This window comes from Doryrhamphus excisus, chromosome 6 (assembly GCF_030265055.1).
Source record: "Doryrhamphus excisus isolate RoL2022-K1 chromosome 6, RoL_Dexc_1.0, whole genome shotgun sequence".
Lineage (NCBI taxonomy): Eukaryota > Metazoa > Chordata > Actinopteri > Syngnathiformes > Syngnathidae > Doryrhamphus > Doryrhamphus excisus.
Genome location: NC_080471.1, coordinates 9,392,217 through 9,416,536, shown reverse-complemented (window position 1 = coordinate 9,416,536; position 24,320 = coordinate 9,392,217). Strand labels below are relative to the sequence as shown.

The following is a 24,320-nucleotide window of genomic DNA, read 5'->3' as shown; positions in this document are numbered from 1 at the left end:
TTTTTACGGTGCTTTCATGCACATCGGGAATCTAGGAAGAACATTCGCTGTCAACGTGAGACGCCGTCTTCTTGAATTGGAAGATGATGAAACCCAGTAGTTGGTGGGAATTCAACAAATGTAAGCAAATCCCTTTTTAGTGTAAGTTGGACTAAACACGTGGAGAATGCTGGCTGACCCAAGAAGTAAGTAAACTCGTCACGCAATATGCAAATATCAATGGTATAAATTGGATATAGAGAGGAGGTAATCCAACGAAATACTATCAACTTTTAAGCGTACCGTTGCTATTTTGTGTGACTCGCAGCTCGTGTTTGGAAGCAACCACAGAAATGTTACAATACCGTGGTGCCCCTGAACGCATCAGCAAAGGATCAACCTGAGGAGTCCAACTCGCTGCGGCCGAACACAAACTAGCGGCAAGTTAGCACAACAATAACACTTTCTCGGTACCACAAGTTGGTTCACACATGCGTCGTGTGTATGGACGACTTGTAAGCTTGGGACCGATCAACGTGCTTCCGCCACAGTTGCGAGTTGTCAGTCGGATGGAAGTGAGTGAGACAGGTCGACTTTGAAGACAGACAGGTCGCTTTCGCGTCATTCGGAGAACACTTTTTGTTGCACTTTTCGGTTCCGATGTCCAACGGAAACTGTGCGGAGGAGCTGGACTTTGGACTCATCTTCGAGGAGGAGGGGAGACAAAATGCAGGTTGGTGGTGCTTTTGGCGACGATTGTTAGCGATTTGTCTTCCCACGTCAAGCTAGCAGGAACTTCCGCAAGTTACACCGGATATCCAACGAATGCGTCTTAAAAATAAACCACCATGGTCTTTACACTTGCTGTACGCGGAAGTAAGAAACTCAAAGAGTGGACTATCACCTCTTAAAGAACCGGTTTTACATTTGGAATTATGATAATTAAATACCAGTAAAAGTGCTGACTGAGCAATTAAGATTTCTTTGGGTTTTGTAGTTTATTTCCTGTGTTTGTAGATTACAGTGCATTTCTCCCTCATCGTTTGGTCAGCTGAAATCCCGAACAGGAAGTGTGTATGTCTCGTGCTGTGGATGTGACACGTCCAGCTGTCAGCTGTTGTAATTCAAGTCCATTTTTAAATGTGGACTTAACAAAAGGAATGAAGTCAATTTATTATAGTCTTGTAGTTGGACTGAGTTGATTTACTTTACTTACTTAGTTCATAATGGAAAGTGTTCTAAACGATTCTGTTCTTCAGCACATTATGAAATGTATTCAATTTAGAACAACTATTTCATAAGTTTCAAAGAATACATTGGCTTTGTAAGTCCACCTATTTCAAGTTGATTTGAACAGCTTTGACAAATCAGGAAGTAGAAAGTTGGAGGCACTCGAAGTGGGGGGGGGGGTTACTGTTGACAACATCATGTATCTGTATGAAACTACTTGTAACGTGTGTGCCGTTACAAGAGCGCCAGTGTAGCTATTATTACTCTGGTGTTAGCATCATCATCCATGATGCCTGCTGTTTACTTGTATTTGACAGTGATGTAATGTTAACGATATGTAAACAGGTATGCAAATGTCACTACATGCTAACCTTTGCAATGCAAATGTTGACAAGGTTGTGTTTTGCATCATCACCTCACAGGTCCTCACCTGCCCGTGAGGACGCAGCAGCAGGCTGACAGCCAGCAGCCTCTGGCCCCGCCTCTCCACCAACATGGCAGCTACCCCTCGCAGGTGTCTGCGTACGGGGCCCAGCGGAACCTCAGAGCCTTTGACTGTCCCAGCATCCAGATCACCTCCATTGCAGCAAACAACAATGTGGAGTACAGCGATAGCCAGCACGCAGAGGCAGTGGGCGGGGCAGAGGGCGGCTACCTGGAAGCGTCCTGGTCCAGAGACCAGCTGTTCCTCTCCCTGGACCCGTGTTACCGTGACCCAGCATTCTGCTCGAGCCCATGCAGCAGCCTATCATCCCGGAGCTGGATGTCAGACGTTTCCTCCTGTGAGTCGTTCTCACAAGTCAACGACGATGTGGACAGCGAGCTGCGGGATGCAGCACTGCTTGCTTTGGGTTCACCGGGCTGCGGGGGTGGAGCCTTTGGCGTAGAGCTGTGGCAGCAGAAGTACCAGAATCCCGCCGCCTTCAGCCCAGCACTGTCGCCGCACCAGTCACCAAGTCATTCACCTCGTGCCAGTGTCACCGAGGACAACTGGCTAAGCCGGCGACCCGCCTCCAGGTCGCCATGGCTACTGCTTAGTCATTGGTTAATTCACATGCAGTATTAACCTGCCCCCCCCCCCCATGCTTCTCTGCAGGCCCTCATCCAGACCGACGTCCCCGTGCGGGAAGAGACGCCATGCCAGCGCTGAACCCTTGGCCCGCTCCCCCTCCCCTCAGCACTCCCCCAGTGTCGCATCCGGCACCTCCCCACGTGGCAGCGTGACAGATGACATCTGGGCGGGAAGCCCAGCCCTCGGACTCTCGCTCATGTGCGGCTTCCAGGACATGGATGTCCCGTCCAAGACGAGGAGAACGTCTGGGACTCAGCTGACCCTCCTGGCGAGTCCGGCAGATCCAGTTATGGAGGAGTTAAGAGCCGTGGTGCCCACTGGTGAAGAGTCACGTGATTGCGACGGCCTGGCGGAGCTTTTCCTACAGGTGCCCTCCCACTTCAGTTGGGCCACACCCAAACCTGGAGCCCCTCCCCTTTTTAGGTACCAAAGTTTTTAAGGTAATTCAGACACAAATATCTGCTCGGATTTGTTCTAAGCCCTGCATCCATCAGAACTACATCACCACCACCACTCGATTCGCCGCTGCCAAGCCACTTTGAGCACAATGAGTTGAAGCTGGAGGTGCAACCCCGCCCCTACCACAGGGCGCACTATGAGACGGAGGGCAGCCGCGGTGCCATCAAAGCGGCAAACGGAGGACACCCCGTGGTCAAGGTGAGCGAACACCCATGCCACATTCACCTAATCTGAGGTCAAAGGCGGTGTTTGACATCCTTCACTTCCTGTCAGGGATGTCCCCTGTGTTAGACCTCACATTCATTCTCACATTCAGTGTGGTGGGTGGACTGAGGGTGATGTGGTGGGGGGTGGGGGGGCGTTAACGTGTAACCGATACCGGCCGCTCTATTCTGGGCGTGACTTTGTTGCAACAAACGTTTACTGAGCACACAAGGACACATGGAGAATGCACAGCAGCTGGATGCACACAACCATGTCCTATTTGATAAATATATAAACACACACAGTATCTACTGCATACATAACACTGGTCTTTTTAAGACCAGTTGGAAAATTGCAAGAATATCCATTTTGCATCGTTGGATCTTAAAGAGGTTCTAAGTCTAGGAATGAAACAAAAACAATTGAGTAACCAATTTACCAATTTACCAATTGAGTAAGCAGCTGGATGCTGACTGCTTGTGTTACTTTACACCAGGGGGTCTCAAACTCAATTTACCTGGGGGCCACTGGAGCTAGGGTCTGGGCAAGGCTGGGCCGCGTCAGGTTTTCCAAAAAAAAAAAACGCATTTATTAAAAACGGAAAAATATACAAACTTTTTCAGTGATTTGGTTCCGATTTTCTACAAGAAAAGCTCTGATAAAACATTCCACTGTTCTCAGATATCTTAATTTTGATTTTTCTGCACAAAATAAGATGAAAAATAAATAAACAAATCAAGAATAAAGAAAATCAATCAATCAGTAATAAATAAATAAAATAAATAAACAATAAAACGGCAAATACTAAAAACTTAAGAAACCACATATAGTTGGTGGGTAGACAAATTATTTTTTTCAGATTAAAATGAACAAAGCATTATTAGAGCCCTGTAGACATGACAAAACACGACTATAGTCACATTTATACTCTTTTTATTTACAACATATTGCGCAACTGCAGGGTCTTGAGACACATGCTAACTCGCAAACTAGAGAGCTAGCGACCTAAACGGTAGCCTTCAAGTTATTTCCTTTAAACTTAAATAGCCAAAAACTTACCACTTCCACACAGATAGGGAGGATAATTAATAACAGTTATTTAACCTGTGTTTAACCGTGTGTTTGAGACATCTTGTGGGGTTAATAAAAAGGACCCAGACACTATTGGAGACTACGCTAATAGTACAATAGTAGTACAAAAGTGTGTGTGTGTGTGTACAGTTAAACGGTCCCTGTGAACGTCCCGCCTCCTTGATGCTCTTCATTGGCACGGCGGATGAGCGCCACCTTCGTCCTCACTCCTTCTATCAGGTCCACCGTGTGACAGGCAAGACGGTGACCACCACCTGCCAGGAGAAACTGGTGGACAGCACCAAGGTCCTGGAGATTCCGCTGCTTCCGGGGAATATGTCTGCCAGGTAATGGTGGCGAGGACCATCCTGTTAGTTCAAAGTGTGTAAAGAAATGATACGCTATATGTCGTGTTTTTGTTTCTTGTCATCAGCATCGACTGCGCTGGAATACTCAAATTGCGGAACGCCGACATCGAGCTGAAGAAAGGCGAGACGGACATCGGGAGGAAGAACACCAGGGTGCGTGTTGTGTTCAGGGTTGCCATTCAGCAGTCGGACGGATGGACGCTGTGGCTGCAGACGGCATCGGTTCCCGTCGAGTGCTGTGAGTGTACCTCTGACCGAAACGTTCCTCATCAAGATCTTCATCGTCATGCTGTGTTTGAATGCTTCAGCCCAGCGTTCAGGTCAGGAGCTTCCTCATGTAGAGAGCTTCAGTCCAAGCAGCTGTGTCCTGGGAGGAGGAGAAGAGCTACTCATCATTGGCTCCAACTTGTCGTCTCAGTCCAGAGTGGTCTTCTTGGAGAAAAGTCCTGGTGAGCTTACATGGACTTAACTCTTGAAATCAAGAAGTCAATAACGTCAATGATTTTTGATGTCTTCTCAGATGGACGAATCCTGTGGGAGACGGACGCCAAAGTCTTGCCTGCCCGAAGCTGCACTGTAAGTTGGAATGGATATGAACAAGGTGAACACTACTTCCTGGAGGGAACTTGTCCTCATGTGACCACTGTTGTCCTGTCTCTGTCAGTCCAGCATCACGGTGGACATCCCGGCGTACAACAGGACTGCCAGCAGTCCCGTCCAAGTCCTCTTCTATGTTTCTAACGGCAAGAGGAGAAGAAGTCCGAGTCAGAGCTTCACCTACCTGCCGGGACCCTCAAAGCTACTCCCTCTTGCCCCCGCTGGCCGCCAGGTAGTCAAACAGGAGTGCTGGGAGGCGAACGTGGTGCCCCTCAATGCACCTGGCCCTCGTGACGTAGAGGCTGTCTGTTTCACCCCCTGTGAGGTGGCGGTGCCTTGCAGGCCGTTGACTCATAGCGGTGCTCGGCTACATCATTCTTCTCCTCCTCTCTCGCACGCTGCCGTCAACATCACCGCCACAATGCCACCCGTCGTTCCTGGGAGGGAACAGGCCCACAAGGAAACCTGGTTATTGGGGCCGGGCGGCGGCGGGTTCAGCATCAAACAGGAACCAGAAGACACACCCCCTGCGGACTCTCTGGGCCTCCAGGAGATCACGCTGGATGACGGTAAGACTATCCATGTTGAGATTTTGGCCATTATCTGCTGCAGGGTCTGAGCAAGCAATATAGAAACGTGACCCCCCCAGTGCGTTAATAATAACTGTGTGTGTGTGTGTGTGTGTTGATGGGCAGCACCTGTCATTGGGCTGATGACACCCCCACCCCCATTTTCCCAGCACACCTTCCTCTGTTGGTAACTGATACATTTTGAAAAAAGTGAAATGTGCTACATCAAGTCATTGCTAATGTGACATGCAGCAGCAATGGCATCATGTGACATGTGATAGGGCTGGGGGGGGGGGGGTAGTTTGCAGGCGGGGCTAAACCTAATTTGGCGGAATGTCACATGAAAGGATCAATCTCGATCCAAATTATGCGACTTGTTCGTGCTTAACAAGGAACGAGTGCACCCTCTGCTGGACACACGTGTTACTGCACTTAAAGTGACTGGATAGGTTTATTGAGTGGCTCTCATGAAGTCGCATTTACTAGAGTCTTTCGTTTGCTACCATTGCAGTCAATGAGATCATCGACAGAGATATCAGCAGCCTGAGCGGTGCCACTCGCCACGACCCGTTGGACCAGTACCACCAGTGCAACTGGGAGTACAAGTCGAGCGACGCCTCCTTGTCATTCTGTGATGGGCCACCATAGTTTGGCGGTAAAAACTCAATCTGACCTGCAAGTGCCTCTGGGGGAGAGAGAGACGGGGCTCCTCTTTTGACAATGGACGGAGCCAAACAATGTTTTAAAAACTTTTTATTGGCCAGTTAGAAATTTATTTTTGATACTTTCTTATGCTTCCTCTGCTGGATCATGTGAATGCTGTGTTGCTGTGAGGCTGAATTAGACAAGTCCAACAAAAAGTGGCTTTGTGTTTTCTTAATTCATGCATGAATATTGATGAATATTCATGCAAATATTCATTTGAAAAGCTGCTGGTCCGGGTCCATCTGAACAAAGCAGAACTCGTCCACCAATTGTTGGGACTCGGACATCCTGCAGCTCTCGGTGCAAGTATAAACTAGAACCGTCCCAAATTCCAGCTCGGTCACACCCCCACCATCCTTCCAGCGCAGCAGGCTGACAAGAGCAGGCATCAGCTGCAGCTCCAATATCCGTGGGCCTCCGCAAGATCCGCACAGCGTCACCAGCTTGCCCATGTTGGCTGGCGGCTCGGAGATAAAGAGAGGTTCTCCTCCACGGCAGTAACGCAGGACCTGCTGCGGACATGGCGAGATCCTTTTCATGAACCTGGAGAAGGCAGCATCACCGTGGTGGGCTCGGCTCTTCTCGTACTTCTCTTCGACGCCATCCAGTGTCCCCACAGCCACGCCCTCTCTCCTCTCGTAGTCCCTCAGCAGCTCGTGGGCATGCGCCAGGTCGTCTTCCTCTGCAGCCACATCCAGCTCGTCCACCACGCTGATGAAGAATGGACATAGGACGGGAATATCTGTCTGCTGCTCTACAAGATGGAGACAGTCGAGTCTGTTGACAACATCCTCATCCACAGTGTGAACATCTGCAAAACAAAACACAAACACTTATTTGTGTTCATGATCCATACCACAAAATCAAATCAAATACACACAATGATTTAACTAATTTTCATCAGTCAACTGAATTGACTAATTGTTTTTGCATTTTGGGCGCCCTCTAGTGGTCTTCATTAATTACTGCAGCAGAAACATGACTTACCTGGTTCCTCTTCCAGGACCTGCTTGTCCATCTTAAAAGTTCCACCATCCTCCTCGTCTATGCCCCAGTCATCGGCGGAGTCACACCAGTCTGTAGATGACAGAAGAGCCTCCTGTGCCGGCTCGGGCTTTCTGGAAATCCGGGCTGCTTTCACTTCCGCCTCCAGGCTCTGAGAGCGCAGCGCCGTCCAGTTATCTGACCGCCCCTTACACTCCTCAGCTGGGCAGGCGAACACGTGGATGGTTCTGTGGTAGGGGGACCCCTCCAGGGGACAGTACACCTGTACCACATGTGCTAGCAGGGATGAGCACCTCCTACAGCGGGGAGACATGCGGGGAAGGGACGGTAACCAGTCCGGAAGTCCTCCGATTTTGTTGGTGAGGAAAGACGATTGGTACTTCTTGTCATCAAACGCTCCATCGCACAAGCCGAGAAGCGTCGGCTCATGACGCGAAGAGGCCATCACACGTTTCAAGCAGCCATTTGCGGAAGTGACCTATCAAAATAAGGCTTCTTCATTTGGTGGTGAACTGTGACTGGCAGATCGTCACCGTCTACAGGACCGGAGTGGAACAGCAAGAAAAAACATCACGGAGAAACAATCGCAAAACTACTATCAGGTAGCATTTTGCTGTAATACGAGTGTTGTACAAGTTTATAGTTATCATTAACTCATTCAAAGTTATCGTCACAAAGTATAAATAGTTCACATTCATAGTTTGCCATGTCAGTTTTGAACTTGTCAAAGTTCAGCTAATTAATTTTTTTTTTGGTGAAAAGTGACAATGAAAGATTGACTTTGTTTTTAATAGAAAACTATAACATTCATCAGCACTTCAAACTATGTATCATCCTCCTGGAATTGTAGAACAATATTGAATATAAACTGTTTTTCTTTAGCCCATGTATGTTTATTACTTCATGCCCTGCAAACAAAAGCCACAAATACATATATATATATATATGCAAATATCTCTCACCAGGTAATAACTGGACCTAAACAGTGGTGCTGATACAATCTGAACAAGTTCACGTTCAAGTCCTTTATTTACAACTATGTTGCGCTCAGTTCAACGTTCAACACTGAGTAATACTGATAATAAAATATAAGATACACTTATGATTTTATATGGTAGGCTCCAGCATACCCCCGCTACTCTAGTGAGAACAAGCGGCATAGAAAATGGATGGATGGATTTTTTATGGTCTAAAATCGCACACTGACGGGGCTCGATCCCGCGACCTCACATCCATTCCGATTGGATCGCATCTACCTCACTGACCAGCTCTTAAAGCATCGAGGAGTACATTTACTTAACGTATTATTGTACAGCTACTCGTTGGCATCTGTTCCACTAGCAGGGGGCAGTCATAGTAATTATGACTAAATATCTATAACCGTCTTGTTCACTCCACGTCTTCATCAGTGTACAGTGGTCCCCGGTTTGGTGGGAGGTCTGCTTGGATGCGCTGCCAGCGGCGAGGAGGCCAGATGATATGAGACGCCCGACCATGAAGCAACCCCAGTGACACCTGGCAAAAATGCAAAAGCATGATTTTATTCACTGGTTTTGGTTGTATTTATGATTGTGTGTGTGTGGTTACCGGGCCAAAAGTGTTGCTGTCCATACTGTGACCGTGATGGTCCCCCTCAATCCAGAGGTGTCCATCAGGAACCCGCACGTATCGCTTCTTGTAACCCAGTGTCCTACAGGAAAGAAGATGTCACAAGAGCTCATGACGGATAGAACAGCGTTTTTATAATAACCACCTGATGAAGTCTCCCTCCAGACCAATGACCCGCTTGATGATCTTTTGTTGAGGGTTCCTAGGTGACCTGAAGTGATACAAGAAGTACACTTTTACATTAGCATCCATGAAAGGGCTGGTTTCTTGTGTGTGAACAACTAACAAGTGATTCCACTCACATGACGGACACAATGTCACCTCTCTGCACCTCATAGTTCCTTACACTCCAGCGGTTCAGGAGGACCACGTCGCCCTCTGATGTTCCTTCAGGGTTCAAAAAAGGCTACACATGCATAGATATGTTTTATTTTTTCACCCCAGCTTCCTGTAAGTCAGTGAAGGTCTCACCTGCATGGACGCCCCCTCCACCCTAGCCACATAGGCCAAGCGGTCCAGAAAGGTCACTGTGACGGGGACAGCTACAAAGAAGCCACTCACAAAGAAACGCAGGTAGCGGCGCCCAGCTGTGGCCTGCTTGGCCATGCTCACCTGGACGGGAAGTGACAAGGAACCTGAGACTAGCACGTAAAGGAAAACACAAGAAAACGATAGATATTAGCTGCATCACATTAAATGACAACGTGCAGGCACTGACATGCCCATACGCTATTTGAAAACCCGAAAACCAATTCCTAATTCAAGTTCAAATTGCTTTGCACAAAACACTCAGAAGTGTCAAAGGTCACTAGCGTCCATTCACCGCTCACTACTAGCGACAAGTTAACGAAACACATTAACTAACAAAAGCGAAACAAACACCAAATAATCCAGCGACACATTCTGAATTGCCTATTAGTAATTTTATTTCATTATTATTTTACCCAATAATGTTAATTTGGAACAAACTCGGAGAGCTAGCATAAACTGCTATGGTAACACCTACCACCATATGCGCTCAACTTCCTTTTGCTCTCTACGTCACTCCCCGATCCTCGTGGTTAGTTTTATGCAACTAGGAAATCAGATATTTCTCACAGCCGACGTTCATACGTATTTTGGAACATGACTCTAAAATCGTGAAATGGGGCACATAGCTAGACCATACTACAAAATCTACGTCAGCGATTAGATTACTTAAACTCTATTTATATTTTGGTTACACCACCTGCCACGCAGTGATGCATCATGAAGTACACACGAGTGTCGTATGCTGTTTGCTGCGTCTGATTGGCCAATTCGGAGCTGTTGTGATCACGTGACGCCAAAATGGCTACCAGCGACGATGCTGAAGATGGTATGCTGAAGTGTTTTTTTTCGAAGATTTAACGAAGTTATTTTGTTTGTTTGAAATGGTTTGATCACAAATGATAATGATAATAATAGTGACCGTATAAAACGCTTCGGAGTCTCCTGCTGGAACTGTTACGTCTACTGCTAATGTTGACAAGCTAGCTATTTAGAGTGTAAACATGTGTAAAGAGACACGTGTCTCCATCAGTTTAAATATATGTTGTATGACTGTAAGATTTAGTGTGCAAATATGGGTGTTCACACTTCAGTTGTTGCTCAGGTCTGGACCACATTCTGGAGCCGCTATGTTTCCCAGAGCGACCGGAGGCTGGTCCTGATGTCCCCAGTCCACATTGTCCTGGTCCACAGTGGCCTAGCAGAGAGATGCTGGTGTGTCTCTTCTGCTCAGAGTCTCTTCCTGTGGCGAAGAAGGACGCCTTTCTCAAACACCTTTTGCTGGAGCACAAGTTGGTCATTGCTGACGTCAAACTCATTGCCGACCTCCCAAAGTAACTAACATATTGTGACATATTTGATTTTAACATAGCATATTTAGTTGTTCTTGTTGTTTACTGTCTGCAGGTACCTGGTGTACTGGAAAGGTAGATTTTTGGAGCAGCCCATCACCGATTTCTGTAGCGTGATCAAGACCAATTCCACCGGGCCTGTCGGTGAGTTTGATTGTTACGTTTGATCTTCTGCTTTTATAGTCAGCGTCGTCACTGACTAATATTTACATTTCTTTGGTGATCTGAAACATTTCATTCATTCATTCATTTTCTACTGCTTTTTCCTTACGAGGAAAATTCAATTACAGCTTTTTTATCTTGATATTTAGACTTAATTCTTGTGAAATTACAACTGTTTTTCCCCCCAACTATCAACTTTCTTCTTGTACATTTTCTTCTCGTAATTATGACTTATATTGTGACTTTCTTCTCATAGTATAACTTTTTCCAGAACAAAATTTTCCAAAACTGCCAACTTTATGTATTGCAAATTTCCCCACTGAGGGACGAATAAAGGCATATCTTATCTTATCTTTAATTGCGATTCAAACATGGCACCCATGCTGTTTTTCCAAAAATGTCTTTTTGTGGTTTTGGGTCGTGGGGGGTGCTGGAGCCTATGCCAGCTGTCTTTGGGCGAGAGGCGGGGTACACCCTGGACTGGTCGCCAGCCAATCACAGGGCACATATAGACAAACAACCATTCACACTCACATTCATACCTATGGACAATTTGGAGTTGCCAATTAACCTAGCATGTTTTTGGAATGTGGGAGGAAACCGGAGTACCCGGAGAAAACCCACGCATGCACGGGGAGAACATGCAAACTCCACATAGAGGGTGTGGAGGCCGAGGGTGGAATTGAACCCGGGTCTCCGAGCTGTGAGGTTTGCGCACTAACCACTCGACCGCCGTGAAACATTTAAGTGTGACAAACATGCCAAACAAATAAGAGGACATTTTTTCACGCCACTGTTTGTGCAGAGAAAATTATATAAATACAATATGTATTGAAATGTATTCTATTTTATTCTATTCATGAGCTTTTTTTTAACACAGGTAACCCCGCAAAAAACTACCAGTAGCTCCTGACCACATTTTCATGTATTATCAACTCCTATACCATCAACAATTAAAACGGGGGCATAGTCCGGAAGTCTTTGGCAACGCAGTGAGCGGGCTGTCGAAAGAATAAATTAAAATAGACCGCTTTGGAAATCCACAGAAATGCTTGATTCTGGAAGATCTAGAAAGCTGTCTGTGTGGGTTATCATGTGTAGCATCATAGGTCCCCTTTAAGCTAGAGAGTATTTCAACATGTGTGTGTGTGTGTGCGCATCCTCCTCTAAATGTTCGATGACCTGACCTCCAGAGCAACAGGAGCACTACTTCCTGCTGTGCGACGTCCTTCCAGAGGACCGAGCCCTTCGAGAGAAGCTCCAACAGAAACGACTGGTAAGAATTATGAAGTTATATATTTTTTTTAGGCTTCTGTGGTATTTCTCTGAGGGTGTGATCGATCCACAGGAGGAGGTGCTGGAACAGCAGCAGAAGGAGCGAGAAGACTGCAGCTTCCATCGCATCTGCATGTTCTGCAACGACGAGTTCACCGGAAACAGGTTGGACAGCGGAAGTAGGGAATTGTCTTATCAAAGTCTGACACAGTGTGACAATCTCAGGTCATCTCTGCTCAACCACATGGCCAGAGAACATTCATTCAGCATCGGTCTGCCCGACAACATCGTCTACTGCGATGAACTGCTGGACACGCTGCAGAGCAAAGTGGACAAGTCCGTTTCCACGCCATCGGCTTCTTACATTTATGGCTCTCTATTCATCTGAAACATCTTGCTTGTGTGTCAAGTCTACAGTGTTTGTACTGCGAGAAAACCTTCAGGGACAAAACCACGCTGAAGGATCACATGAGGAAAAAAGCTCACCGCCGCATCAACGCCAACAACCAGCAGTACGACCGCTTCTATGTCATCAACTATCTGGTGAGTGAACTGCTTCATCATTTCTATTTTTTATTTACTTTTTTGTTGTTTTTTACAGTAAAAAGACTGATGATATTGTCTGCCATAACGTTGAGACACTGATCATGTGACCTCCTCCAATCAGGAGCTGGGGAAGACCTGGGCAGAAGTACAAAGCGAGGACGACCGCGAGCTGGTGGATGATGAAGACGAGTGAGTCCATGTCCCAAGAGCTCATTTTACGTGTCTCGGGATGTAAAATCCTTTTTGGTCCTGTCTTAGTTTTACACAATGCATAAAAAATATGATCAATTAGATTGCTACAATGTCGCTAAACTTGCTGATATAGTTCATCTTCAAACAGCTAAAATAATGCATAAGGCTAAAAACAACCAATTATCTAAAAATGTCATCCAATACTTCTCTACAAGAGAGGAGAAATATGATCTCAGGGAAGAATTACATTTGAAACACTTCTATGCTAGGACTACGTTATGCTAGCCATAGCATTTCAATATGTGGAATCAAACTATGGAATGGATTGAGTAAGGAACTCAAACAATGACGAGCCAATTCAAGAAACAATACAAGCAGTTGATGTTTGCTAAATACAAGGATGAAGAGTCTTGAACCAGTCATGATGTGCTATATCAGGGGTCTCAAACTCAATTTACTTGGGGGCCACTGGAGCTCGGGTCTGGGTGAGACTGGGCCGCATCAGGTTTTCAAAAAAAAAAAACATTTAAAAAACATCGCTTTGGTTCCAATTTTCTACAAGAAAAGCTCTGATAAAACATTCCACTGTTCTCAAATATCTTAATTTTTATTTTTCTACACAAAATAAGATGAAAAATAAATAAACAAATCAAGAATAAAGAAAATCAATCAATCAGTAATAAATAAATAAATATAATAATAATAATAAAACAGCAAATAATAAAAACTTAAGAAACCACATATAGTTGGTGGGTAGACAAATTATTTTTTTCAGATTAAAATGAACAAAGCATTATTAGAGCCCTGTAGACATGACAAAACACGACTATAGTCACATTTATACTCTTTTTATTTACAACATATTGCGCAACTGCAGGGTCTTGAGACACATGCTAACTCGCAAACTAGAGAGCTAGCCACCTAAACGATAGCCTTCAAGTTATTTCCTTTAAACTTAAATAGCCAAAAACTTACCACTTCCACACGGATAGGGAGGATAACTATTAACAGTTATTTAACCTTTAACATGAACATTAATCAAACGTAATAATTTTTTCTGGGTACATGATACCATACAGCATCCATATCAAACTTGCGCGGGCCGCACTAACATTAAACTTTCATATCAAGGCGGGGGCCTCAAACTAGTGTCCTGCGGGCCACATTTGGTGATATGTGGCAATCTCAGGATTTATGGCTAATTCTTATCGATCCAGGAGGCTTCTACCGATGTGGCCGCATCTCCGGCTTGTCAAAGCGGATATCCAGCCCCATCGGTTTATCATTCCCAATCCTAATGTCGTCTAAACCGTGTTCACATGTCTCGCAGTGACTGGTCCGACTGGCAGTCTCATCCGGTCTTGGCCGTGTGTTTGTTCTGCGATCACCAGTCTGAGACCATGGAGCAGATCTATGCTCATATGAAGGTACCCATCAGGAAATTCCTCACATGTCCGCCTAAAGAGCATAGAACTCATCAGAATGTTCTTCACGGCCCGTTTTCTTTCAGGAAGTTCACAGCTTTGATCTCCATCAGCTGAGGACTCAGCTCAGTAAGTAGGACTTCAGCAAGTACCCACAATGCACTTGTCTTCCACCAGTCAACACAGTGCCTGTCCTCCTCAGACCTCAAGTTCTACCAGCAGGTCAAACTGGTCAACTTCATCCGCCGCCAGATCCACCAGAACCGCTGCTACGCCTGCCAGGACAAGTTCCGGTCCAGAGGCGAGGTGCTGCGTCACATCGTGGATAACGGTCACGTGATGACGCTCCCGCCCGTGTCCGTGTGGAACCAACCACAGTGAGTCCAATGCATGCTGATTCCTTTGAATGTCTCTATGTATGATGTCCTCCAACCTCCTTAGGTACTACTTCCCCACCTATGAGAATGACGCCCTCCTGTGCACGCTATCTGACAGCGACGGCGATCACAGTGATGAAACAAATCAAGAAGAGGACGTTCCCGTCATCGCTGAGGACATTTTGGACCTGAGACTTGTGAAACAAAAGAGCATCCTCAATCAGCTCCTCAAGAACCCAACTGCCTCACACTAGAACCTTCTTCTTTCTTGGTGTGGACCACAATGTTGGACATTTTGGATCTTTGACCTTCACTTTACTGAACTTGAATATTGGAATTTCATTTCCTATGACGTCATCTTGCTGAAACAGCCTGACCTTAAAGCCATACTAATAATATACAAATATAATAAATATAAGTACATGTATAAATAAATATCTCCTAATTGGATGTCTTTGTCAGATCATATTTTGCCTTTTTTAATAGATTACTTGTTGTTTCATGAAAAAACATAATACATTGGCATAATACATCCTGTAACTCAGTGGTGTCCTAACATTTTCCAGCGAATGAAAGGGCCACTTTCATATTTTGTCATATGCTAAGATGTATATATTTCAAGAAAAAAACAGCATTTCAACTTGTTAAATGATGCTAAAAATATTATTTTTGCCTTAATATTAGTTTATTTTCATCTAACAACAATTTTCATTCAATTACAGCTTTTTTATCTTGATATTTAGACTATCAACTTTGTTCTTGTGCATTTTCTTCTTACAATTATGACTTATATTGTGACTTTCTTCTCATAGTACAACTTTTTCCAGAACAAAACTTTCCAAAACTGACAACTTTAATTGCAATTCAAACATGGCACCCATGCTGTTTTTCCAAAAATAATAAATGTTTTTTTTGTGGTTAAATAGAGCCTTTTTAATGCATATTTAAACAAATGTACATATATATATTTTTTTTTAGAAATTAAGCATTTTCAAACATATATGGTAAAATGAACAAAAATGTAAAGCATTTAGAAGATGTGATATGAAGTGTAATACAGCAACTGCGACTTGTGTGTGTGTGTGTGTGCCTTTAAGAAGTGGGGCCTGAGACGTGACGTTAGCAGCGTAAAGAGTAGCCAACAGCAGCTTGTGTGGGAATGTTAGTAGCATGCAAAAAGCAATTGAAATGCATCATGAGTCGCTCCTTAACAAAAAACAGTGGCAATATAGTAATATTCTACACTGGTCCCTAGGTGTCAGTAACATTGTATTGATCTATTGACTATTGACTATCACCACCATCTTATATTGTTATGGCTAAGATGGCTTATTGCCCATTATTATGTCTACTATATTGGGTAATAAGTGTCAAGATAAATATAGGGGTGTTGTTTCATGTCTGCAGGGCTCTACTAATGGTAGAAACAGAGCTCAAGCGGAGATAGTGACGACTGTATTCTTCATATTTTTATTTTTTTTTCAATTTCTGCTGTTGCTTTTTTAAAATAAAACTTTACAACTACATCCACTTTCAGCCTCCATCATAATTCCCCCGCTACCCCAGTGAGGACAAACGCCACAAAAAATAGGTGGATTATTTTACCTTATAATATAATATTATTATTATAATATATTATTTATAATATTTTTTTATGTTTTGTCCTATTAATTATAGTTTAAAGGGGACCTGTTATGCTGTTTCCACTTCTGATCTATAAATGTAGTTAGACTGTTGTATTCTCACCAAAATGAACACTTAAATCATTCACACTGTACACACAAAGGAAATAAAAACACTCAATCCCATCATTAAATGACACTTTTTTTCTTTTGTTTTGTTTCAAACTGTCTGCTAGGTCATAAACATGAAGAGCAAAAAGTGAATTAATAAGTGGTTATCTTTCCTGTAGCTCCTCATGAGACGCAAACAGTGTATTGTTCTGCTGCACACACTGCAACTAGTGCTCAAGCAAATTTTGTGTTTATGGGGAAAAATTACATTTTTAGTCAATTTATGGGCGTGCCTAACCACAAAACTTTGCAACACAGAACGTTACTATTATTATAATCAAATATCATCGTGAAAACTATGATGAAATATCTCCCATACAGTACTTGATGATGAAATACATGATAAACCAATGCAGTCACACCACAAGAACATCACCGCGGAGGAGTTAGCAGAACATAAACCTTCTCCTATTGCGTCGCTAACTTTGCTGTCTTGCTGCCTTTGGCCGATACTAAGTTCTGCGTTGCTTTACCCAAGGAGACGTGACGGATGGCGGCACCAAAGTGGAGCGTGCTCAGCGTCTCCACCACATCCTTTGCGTCCGGACTCACGTTGACAAACACGCAGCACTGCACACGGAACCACAATGCTCACATCACAAAACATGAGAAGAAACATAGTGGGGATGAACCAGGAGGTGGAGCTGACCTTGGCGTCTCCACTGAGGCTGGGCTGCAGCAGGTGGGTGAGTTTGCAGTTCCTGAAGGGCACGTGAAGGGCGTTACACTTGAGGGCGGCAAACACCTGGAAGACAGACCACAGTCACCTTTAACCAGGCAAGAACATCAACGCTGTGTGTGTGAGACCATCACCTGTCCCAGTGCCGTCAAAGACTTGTTGATGGCAGCCGCCTCCACCAGCCTCTGACCCTCAGCCTCGGTTCTGGAGATGCGCTCGGATCCGGCCAGGTCACCCAAGGTTAGCGTCCCTCGAGTGGTCAGGCCTGACACCTCATCCGAACCCTCCACCTCCAGAGCCACCAGCAGGTGAGAGCGGGAACTGTGGAGAAAGACGGAATAAAGAGCACTGAAGTCCCAGTTCTTGTTTGGAGAGTTTACTCTTGGCCACTTGAGGGCAGCAAACACAAACAGAATCAAGCAGAGGATGATAAAGCAGGGGTCTCAAACTAGCGGTCCGCGGGCCAAATGCGGCCCGCGAGACACTAGTTTGAGGCCCCCACCTTGATACCAAAAGTTTAATGTTGAAATGACAGCTTAAAGCTGTGTGCACACCGGACACAATTAACATGATTTTGCCCCGCCCATACTGTTACCCTTACCCCGCCCTGTTTTGCTTTAGATTAGCAATGAAGCTAAAGGCTTATGACGCTGGGTACAAATAAATGCAGGAAATGATTTGGAATAAAAAGGGAAAATACACGTCAAGATAAAGCATCTCATCAAACATGTTGTTAAAGTTACGACGATGCTAACTTGCTAATTGGGTCAAATGATTAAGTTTCATTAATGTTCATGTTAAAGGTTAAATAACTGTTAATACTGTACATTTGAATCTGAAAAAAAAAATTCTCTACCAACTGTATGTGGTTTCTTATGTTTTTCTTATTTGCTGTTTTATTATTATTTGACTTATTTATTACTGATTGATTGATTTATTGTCTTTATTCTTAATTTGTTTATTTATTTTTTTTATCTTATTTTGTGTATAGAAAAATAAAAATTAAGATATTTGAGAACAGTGGAATGTTTTATCAGATATTTTGGTGTGGAAAAGCGGAACCAAAGTACTGAAAAAGTGTAGGGTATAGCAGAAGCAAAAGCATGGAAGATAGTTTTTTTATTGATTTTTTTTCCCAGTTTTTAATAAATGCGTTTTGTTGGTTTTTTTAAAACCTGATGCGGCCCGGCTTCACCCAGAACCTAGCTCCGGTGGCCCCCAGGTAAACTGAGTTGTGATAAAGTGAATAACCTGTGTATGTTCATCTTGGTGGAGGCCATCTTTCTGTTCTTCTCTCCCGTCTCCATGACGCTGAGTATATCCGCCTCAGTCCGCACCTGCACCTGGGTCAGTCCTGGGACAGAAACAGACTTCCCCTGGACTCGGATGTCCAAGACGGCGCCAGGACTTTTGGCCAGAAGGTCGTTGAGAGTGTCATTGTAAATCTCCAGCATGGAAATCTGAGCAAATTTGAGTGATTTGCAATGGGGTGTAATGCCTCATAATACCACAAGAGGGAGACAGAGCCAAAATATAATAATAATGACGGGGAAGTGGTACCTTCAGAACGTAGGACACTTTATCTTTCTCTGCACAGACACGTAGAAGTTCCCTTATAGACCTGAAAGGGACAGCACAGACATCAGAACCGCCTCGTAACATGAGAACGTTGCGGGAAACTGGACCTGACTGCAAGATCAAGTATTGATGAAAACCACCAGCACACCCTCCTTATTTGAACATGAACAGTGATGGAGTCTGGTTTTGAAGGGACCTGATGTTGACTCCAGGGTTCTGCTTGGTGCCCATCATGGTGAAGGTCTTGCCTGAGCCAGTCTGACCGTACGCCAGGATGCACACATTGTATCCATCTGCGCAGGAAGTGATAAGTGGAACAGTTCCTGCAAACACTTCCTCCTGCAGGAAGCAGGAAGTGAGTCATAATATCACTCATCAATAAATTGGTCATGTGACTTCTTACCTGGGTGCTGCTGGGGGCGTAGACCTTGTCAAAGTGGAACTTTTTCTTGTTGGACTTCTGGACCACCACCACTTCCTGTTCATCGGTTTTGTCCAGACATGAGCTGGAGGAGGAGCCTTTCCTGCAGCGGCAAAACACTCGAATGTTTCCTTGCAGCTCCAACAGCTTGTTGTACAAGCTCCGTCGCTCCACCGCCTCCTTCCTGTAGAGAGAACGCAGCTCCTCCACCTCCAAGGCCGCTTCCTGCTCCACCTGAGCCAGCTTGCCGAGAACATCCTTCAGCTGCTGAACGTGGTTCTTCATGTCGCTCAGCGCCTGACGGACTGTGGAGCCTAGCTGCTTATTGGACACGTTCAGCTCTCGGGTCAGTCGGCTAACCTGCCGCAGTCGCTCAGGATCCACCACTGGTTTGCTGATGGTTCTAGCGGGCGGGGCCGCGGGCGCTCGGCGGCTCTGAAGGGAGCGGATCTTCTCCCGTGCTTCCTGCTGATCAGCCTCCAGCTCGGCTACCTTGTGATTGAGGTGCTGGACCACGTCACTGAGGTAGTGGGCTTCTCTCGCCAGGTAGCTGTTCCTCTGGAATAGGTTGTCCATGTCCTTGTCCTTGGCCTGGAGCTGCTGCTTCAGGTCCTCAATGACCCGATCCCTCTCCAGGAGAGCTCTGAGGGAGCAACGTGCTACTCTCAGATGTTTGGATGGCATTCAGCTCATAGACCAGCATGGAGGATTTATGCAACATAACAACATAAGGACCTCATACTCTCTGACCTGAAGGAGTTGAGGTCGCTGTAACCGCGATCTCCTCCAGCTGAAGGCTGCAGGAGGATCTCTCCAAACATAGTGAGGTACACGGAGACCACCTCCTCTGCGTCGTAGTTACACTGACGCAGTGCTGCCGTGATTTCTTTCTGGTCTACCAAACCTGGCAGGGTGGACTGAGACGACAAACACTTTCAGGCACATCCAGAATCTTCTACTGGCTTTTATCAGTGGAGTTCCTTAAAATCCACACAAAGACCACAGCTTTTCTGCACTTTTATGGAAAATAGCAAGACTCACTGGCGTCATCCTCACCATGACTCGTTGAATTCTGTTCTGGACAAAGTCCACGTTCATCTCCCACTGCAGCGGCAGGAGAAGCCAGATGCCTGACTGAGGATCCCAGAACCTGCACACGTTGACTTTCTCCTGGGAGGCGACATAAGCGACGTTTTAATGACGTTCTAACAGTAATATGTGTCCCGGGAGCTTGTTTATGAGCCCCAAACATGAGAAGAATCTATCATCTTCCTCGCTTGTTTGCTTCATTTCGTCTTTTCGTGACGGCATGAAAGAAAAGCCTCCCACCTGACGCGTATGAAGTTTGAAACCCACCCACTTTTCACTGTCAATCAAAAAGACATTCATCGAATATGCAAAGCTAGTATGATGTTGATGTTGAAATGGGAGTGTAACGTTACAAGTGTATGCACACAAAGCTATCCTCCTCTCCTTATAATAATAATAATAATAATAATAATAATAATAATAATAATAATAATAATAATAATAATAATAATAATAATAATAATACAGGGCGGCACGGCGGTCGAGGGGTTAGCGCACAGACCTCACAGCTAGGAGACCAGGGTTCAATTCCACCCTCGGCCATTTCTGTGTGGAGTTTGCATGTTCTCCCCGTGCATGCGTGGGTTTTCTCCGGGTACTCCAGTTTCCTCCCACATTCCAAAAACATGCTAGGTTAATTGGTGACTCTAAATTATCCATAGGTATGAATGTGAGTGTGAATGGTTGTTTGTCTATATGTGCCCTGTGATTAGCTGGCAACCAGTCCAGGGTGTACCCCGCCTCTTGCCCGAAGACAGCTGGGATAGGCTCCAGCACCCCCCCCCGCGACCCTCGTGAGGAAAAAGCGGTAGAAAATGAATGAATGAATGAATGTTTTAATAACTGTAAAGCACTTTGTGTTGCATGTCTTTGCAGGAAAAGTGCCATACAAATAAAGTTGATTTGATTTGAACATAGTAACATAAACCATCCACTAAGTTGGACAAGTGAATATGTAAAAAAAATAAAATTTAAAATAAAAATTAAAAAAAAAGTGACCTCTCACCTCAAACATGTATGTCATGACGCTTCCTTTGCCTTGGATGAAGATGCTTCCCGTGCGGTCGTCCTCAGCCACAGCCGGCTGGCTGTTGGAGAGAGGCGGCGGCTGGGCGGCAACCTGATGAGGGTACTGTATTGGTTAGCGATACAGTTATAACTAGTGATGCTAAACATGCACACCTCATGGTTGGCAGTGATGAAGCGTCCCAGGTTGTACCAGTCGTTGGGAAACGGCTGCAGGTTCTGTCAAAATAAGCGTCAACACAAGACACCTTCCGCCATGATGTCAGCCTGTCACTCCCTCACCTGGGCCTCGTCCACGTATACTCTGTTCCCATGATGGTTGAAGCAGCTGTATAGAGTTCCGTTGTTGTGAAGAAAACTCTCAAAGTTCACAGAGACTTCCTCTCCCTCTGCCGCCACTTCCTGTTTGGAAACTCGCCGTCAATCACCGCTTTGGCTGCTCTTTCAAAATAAACGTTACCCACCGTCACAATTGGCTGCATGACGCTTTGTGGCGCCTCGTCTTCCTGCTCGTCTTCCTTAGTGTGAGTGTCTTCGGTGGTGACAGACAGGATGTCCACAGCGTCCGGAGCTCCTTCATCAGCCTGTCAACACATCACGATCACCCTGTCATCAATCCATCAATCAATCAGTCCTCTTGTTGCTACCTGCAGGGTGTCGGGACTCTCGTTTACAGGTGTGAAGGCCCGGACTGGCTCAGGCTGCACGGCCTCCGCTCGCTCCACACGGGATCCATCAACCGTTGACGCGCCGCTTCCCATCTCACCTGCCAAACAAGACATAGGAAAGGGGCGCACAGGTGAGAACAGATGAGCAGAAACCTGACACACTTGACACCTGAGCTGAAATCCAAGTGTAATCTTTCCGCTTTGAGAACACACCAACAGCCTGACTCAGTGCTTTCAACCATTTGCAACTTTATTACTCCTTTAAATACCACACTGTTTGTTTTTCAATTCCTGCAAATGTTCTGGAAAAATCTGCCTCAAAAGACAAATCATAATTACAAGAGTCTTCAGAAAATCTTGTGAGATGTCAGTTCAGCGGCTTTGGTGCTTTCACCACAAAATGACGGTAAAGAGATGTTCGATGATGGTAAAATGACATCGCCATCATAGTCCAAAGTCTTCATTTTGGTTTTCTTGTTTTCTTGTTTCTTGTGTTTTGTTGTCCTGCAGAAGAACCCAAGTTGGTTTCAGCTTGAGCTCACAAACGGACGGACGGACATTCAGAATTTGTTGGTTAGACAGCAGAATTCATGATTCCATTTATTACAACCCCTGACCATCACACTACCACCACCATATTTTACTGTTATGATGTTCTTTTTCTGAAATGTGGCATTACTTTTACAACAGATGTTATGGGACACACCTTCCAAAAGTTACAATTTTGTCCTGTCAGACCAAAGGGTATTTTATATATATATATATATATATATATATATATATATATATATATATATATATATATATATATATATATATATATCATCAAGATGGTTTCTGGCAAAACTGAGATTCTCCTTCAGGATGTTGTGGTAGACGGCAAAATTCATGGTTCCGGACCATTAGTATTTTCTCAAAGGTCTTGGGGGGGTGGGTGTGTGGGGGGGGGGGGGGGCATCAAAATTGGCAAAATTGAGACTAAAGTTGAGATGTTCTTTTTGATGAGCAGTGTTTTTTGGTCTGGGCCTTTTTTGATCAGTGTCTTTCTTATGGTGGAGTCATGAACACTGACCTTAACTAAGGCAAGTGAAGCCTGCAGTCCTTTGGATGATGTTGTTGTGGGGTCTTTTGTGACCTTCTTAAAAGAGTTGTTGCTGCACTCTTGGGGTCATTTTGGTTGGTTGGCTACTCCTGGGAAGGATCACCACTGTTTGTGCGTGGAGTCCCAAAGCTTGAGAAATGGCTTTTTAACCTTTTGCATACTGATAGAGCTGCATTTACAGTATGTTTTACCAAGGGGGCAATCATTTATTCACAAAGGGCCATGCTTTGGATTTTTTTTGTCTCCCATAATCATAAAAAACTTCATTTAAAAACTGTATTTTGTGACAAATATTTACATTTGTTTGATGATTTGAAACATTTACGTGACAAACCTGCAAAAAATACAGTGTACATACTGTATGTATAAGTAGGTGTGTGTGTGTGTGTGTAGCAGAGTTCTCCACCCCCCTCATAAACACCCACAGTCCCAGCGGATCTTTCAGATGCTCTTTTGATGAAGTGCCAAAAGATTTTCATACCTCATAACTACTGGAGCATAAACGCTTCAGTCAGAAGTAGGGCTGTCAAATGATTTACATTTTTTAATCAGATTAATCGCCAATTTTTAACGCATTAATCATGATTAATCACCATTAACAACTAATTCTGAAATATGCCCATTTTTTTATTGTATTTAATGTAGAAAGATAAATGCTGATATATATCATCATGTATTAAGAGCTCCAAATGAATTGACTATGTCAATGAAGCAAAAAATCTATTTGTCTGATACTCTCTTGAATAGTAGTAGAACATTTGAATCCCACTTTAAACTGTGTTATTATGAGCCATGAGGAATTATGTTCACAGACATTACATAGTTTAACTTAAATGCCATTTTTTTCAGTGTAGTTTCAGCATACTAAAAATGTAGCAAACACTACGTCTGAATGAACCCAGATGATTTTTAAAAGAAAATATTCAGTTTTGCTAATAGTATTTGAAATGGTTGTATGTTGAAAATGGTGAGAGATGAAGGCATACTGTAAAGTAGAGAAAATCATCAGTTGGACCCAAAGTTAGTAATAGTATATTCACTCACCTGATGTCCATACTATTACATCACCAGTGTCAGAAATCATCATTATTTATAGTGGGTCTTGAACACTACTCCGCCTTCACCTTCATGAGAAGAGCTACCGTAAGCACCGTACGTTGTCTTTTAGGAGAAACATGAATCCTCTGGGTTGTCCCCTCCTGCAATCCAGAGCACGGTGAAGTTTTTCAGTGAATCTCATT

The 24,320-nt window shown here is 44.5% G+C and overlaps 5 protein-coding genes across 10 annotated transcripts; 2 read left to right on the top strand and 3 right to left on the bottom strand.

Moving 5' to 3' along the window:
• Positions 1–43: 43 nt before the first annotated feature.
• nfatc3b (nuclear factor of activated T cells 3b) lies at positions 44–6,421 on the top strand. 4 transcript variants are annotated; one of them, XM_058075281.1, is made up of 11 exons: positions 75–185; positions 308–712; positions 1,632–2,226; positions 2,306–2,704; positions 2,776–2,938; positions 4,166–4,362; positions 4,449–4,621; positions 4,692–4,832; positions 4,904–4,959; positions 5,048–5,549; positions 6,061–6,421. In XM_058075281.1, exons 2-11 carry the CDS (start codon positions 640–642, stop codon positions 6,195–6,197), a joined length of 2,436 nt encoding a protein of 811 aa, XP_057931264.1. In that variant the 5' UTR covers positions 75–185; positions 308–639; the 3' UTR covers positions 6,198–6,421. The 4 variants fall into 4 exon arrangements, with proteins under 4 accessions (XP_057931265.1, XP_057931264.1, XP_057931266.1 ...); XM_058075283.1 differs by lacking the exon at positions 75–185 and having other exon boundaries at positions 265–712; positions 5,048–5,212; positions 5,306–5,549; XM_058075282.1 differs by lacking the exon at positions 308–712 and having other exon boundaries at positions 44–185.
• Positions 6,287–7,789, bottom strand: pdcd2l (programmed cell death 2-like). Of its 2 annotated transcripts, none has more exons than XM_058075286.1 (2): positions 7,242–7,789; positions 6,287–7,065 (listed from the first exon to the last, which is right to left on the bottom strand). In XM_058075286.1, the coding sequence occupies exons 1-2, from the start codon at positions 7,702–7,704 to the stop codon at positions 6,467–6,469; spliced, it is 1,062 nt and encodes a 353-aa protein (XP_057931269.1). In that variant the 5' UTR covers positions 7,705–7,789; the 3' UTR covers positions 6,287–6,466. The 2 variants fall into 2 exon arrangements, with proteins under 2 accessions (XP_057931269.1, XP_057931270.1); XM_058075287.1 differs by having other exon boundaries at positions 6,287–7,008.
• A 480-nt stretch (positions 7,790–8,269) lies between these two features.
• Positions 8,270–10,016, bottom strand: immp2l (inner mitochondrial membrane peptidase subunit 2). The gene is made up of 6 exons (XM_058075289.1): positions 9,874–10,016; positions 9,339–9,479; positions 9,170–9,273; positions 9,013–9,078; positions 8,847–8,949; positions 8,270–8,774 (listed from the first exon to the last, which is right to left on the bottom strand). The coding sequence occupies exons 1-6, from the start codon at positions 9,877–9,879 to the stop codon at positions 8,649–8,651; spliced, it is 546 nt and encodes a 181-aa protein (XP_057931272.1). The 5' UTR covers positions 9,880–10,016; the 3' UTR covers positions 8,270–8,648.
• Positions 10,017–10,134: 118 nt separating this feature from the next.
• znf277 (zinc finger protein 277) lies at positions 10,135–16,252 on the top strand. Of its 2 annotated transcripts, none has more exons than XM_058075654.1 (12): positions 10,135–10,224; positions 10,501–10,729; positions 10,803–10,891; positions 12,103–12,185; positions 12,258–12,349; positions 12,410–12,520; positions 12,595–12,727; positions 12,852–12,919; positions 14,253–14,349; positions 14,433–14,475; positions 14,549–14,723; positions 14,842–16,252. In XM_058075654.1, the coding sequence occupies exons 1-12, from the start codon at positions 10,197–10,199 to the stop codon at positions 14,975–14,977; spliced, it is 1,284 nt and encodes a 427-aa protein (XP_057931637.1). In that variant the 5' UTR covers positions 10,135–10,196; the 3' UTR covers positions 14,978–16,252. The 2 variants fall into 2 exon arrangements, with proteins under 2 accessions (XP_057931637.1, XP_057931636.1); XM_058075653.1 differs by having other exon boundaries at positions 14,788–16,247.
• LOC131131188 (uncharacterized) lies at positions 14,949–24,265 on the bottom strand. Its single transcript, XM_058075652.1, has 15 exons — positions 24,124–24,265; positions 21,957–22,075; positions 21,774–21,893; positions 21,592–21,711; positions 21,466–21,528; positions 21,290–21,403; positions 20,251–20,364; positions 19,945–20,111; positions 19,177–19,837; positions 18,970–19,112; positions 18,756–18,816; positions 18,447–18,655; positions 17,330–17,516; positions 17,166–17,261; positions 14,949–17,086 (listed from the first exon to the last, which is right to left on the bottom strand). Exons 1-15 carry the CDS (start codon positions 24,164–24,166, stop codon positions 16,925–16,927), a joined length of 2,379 nt encoding a protein of 792 aa, XP_057931635.1. The 5' UTR covers positions 24,167–24,265; the 3' UTR covers positions 14,949–16,924.
• Between the last annotated feature and the right edge of the window lie 55 nt (positions 24,266–24,320).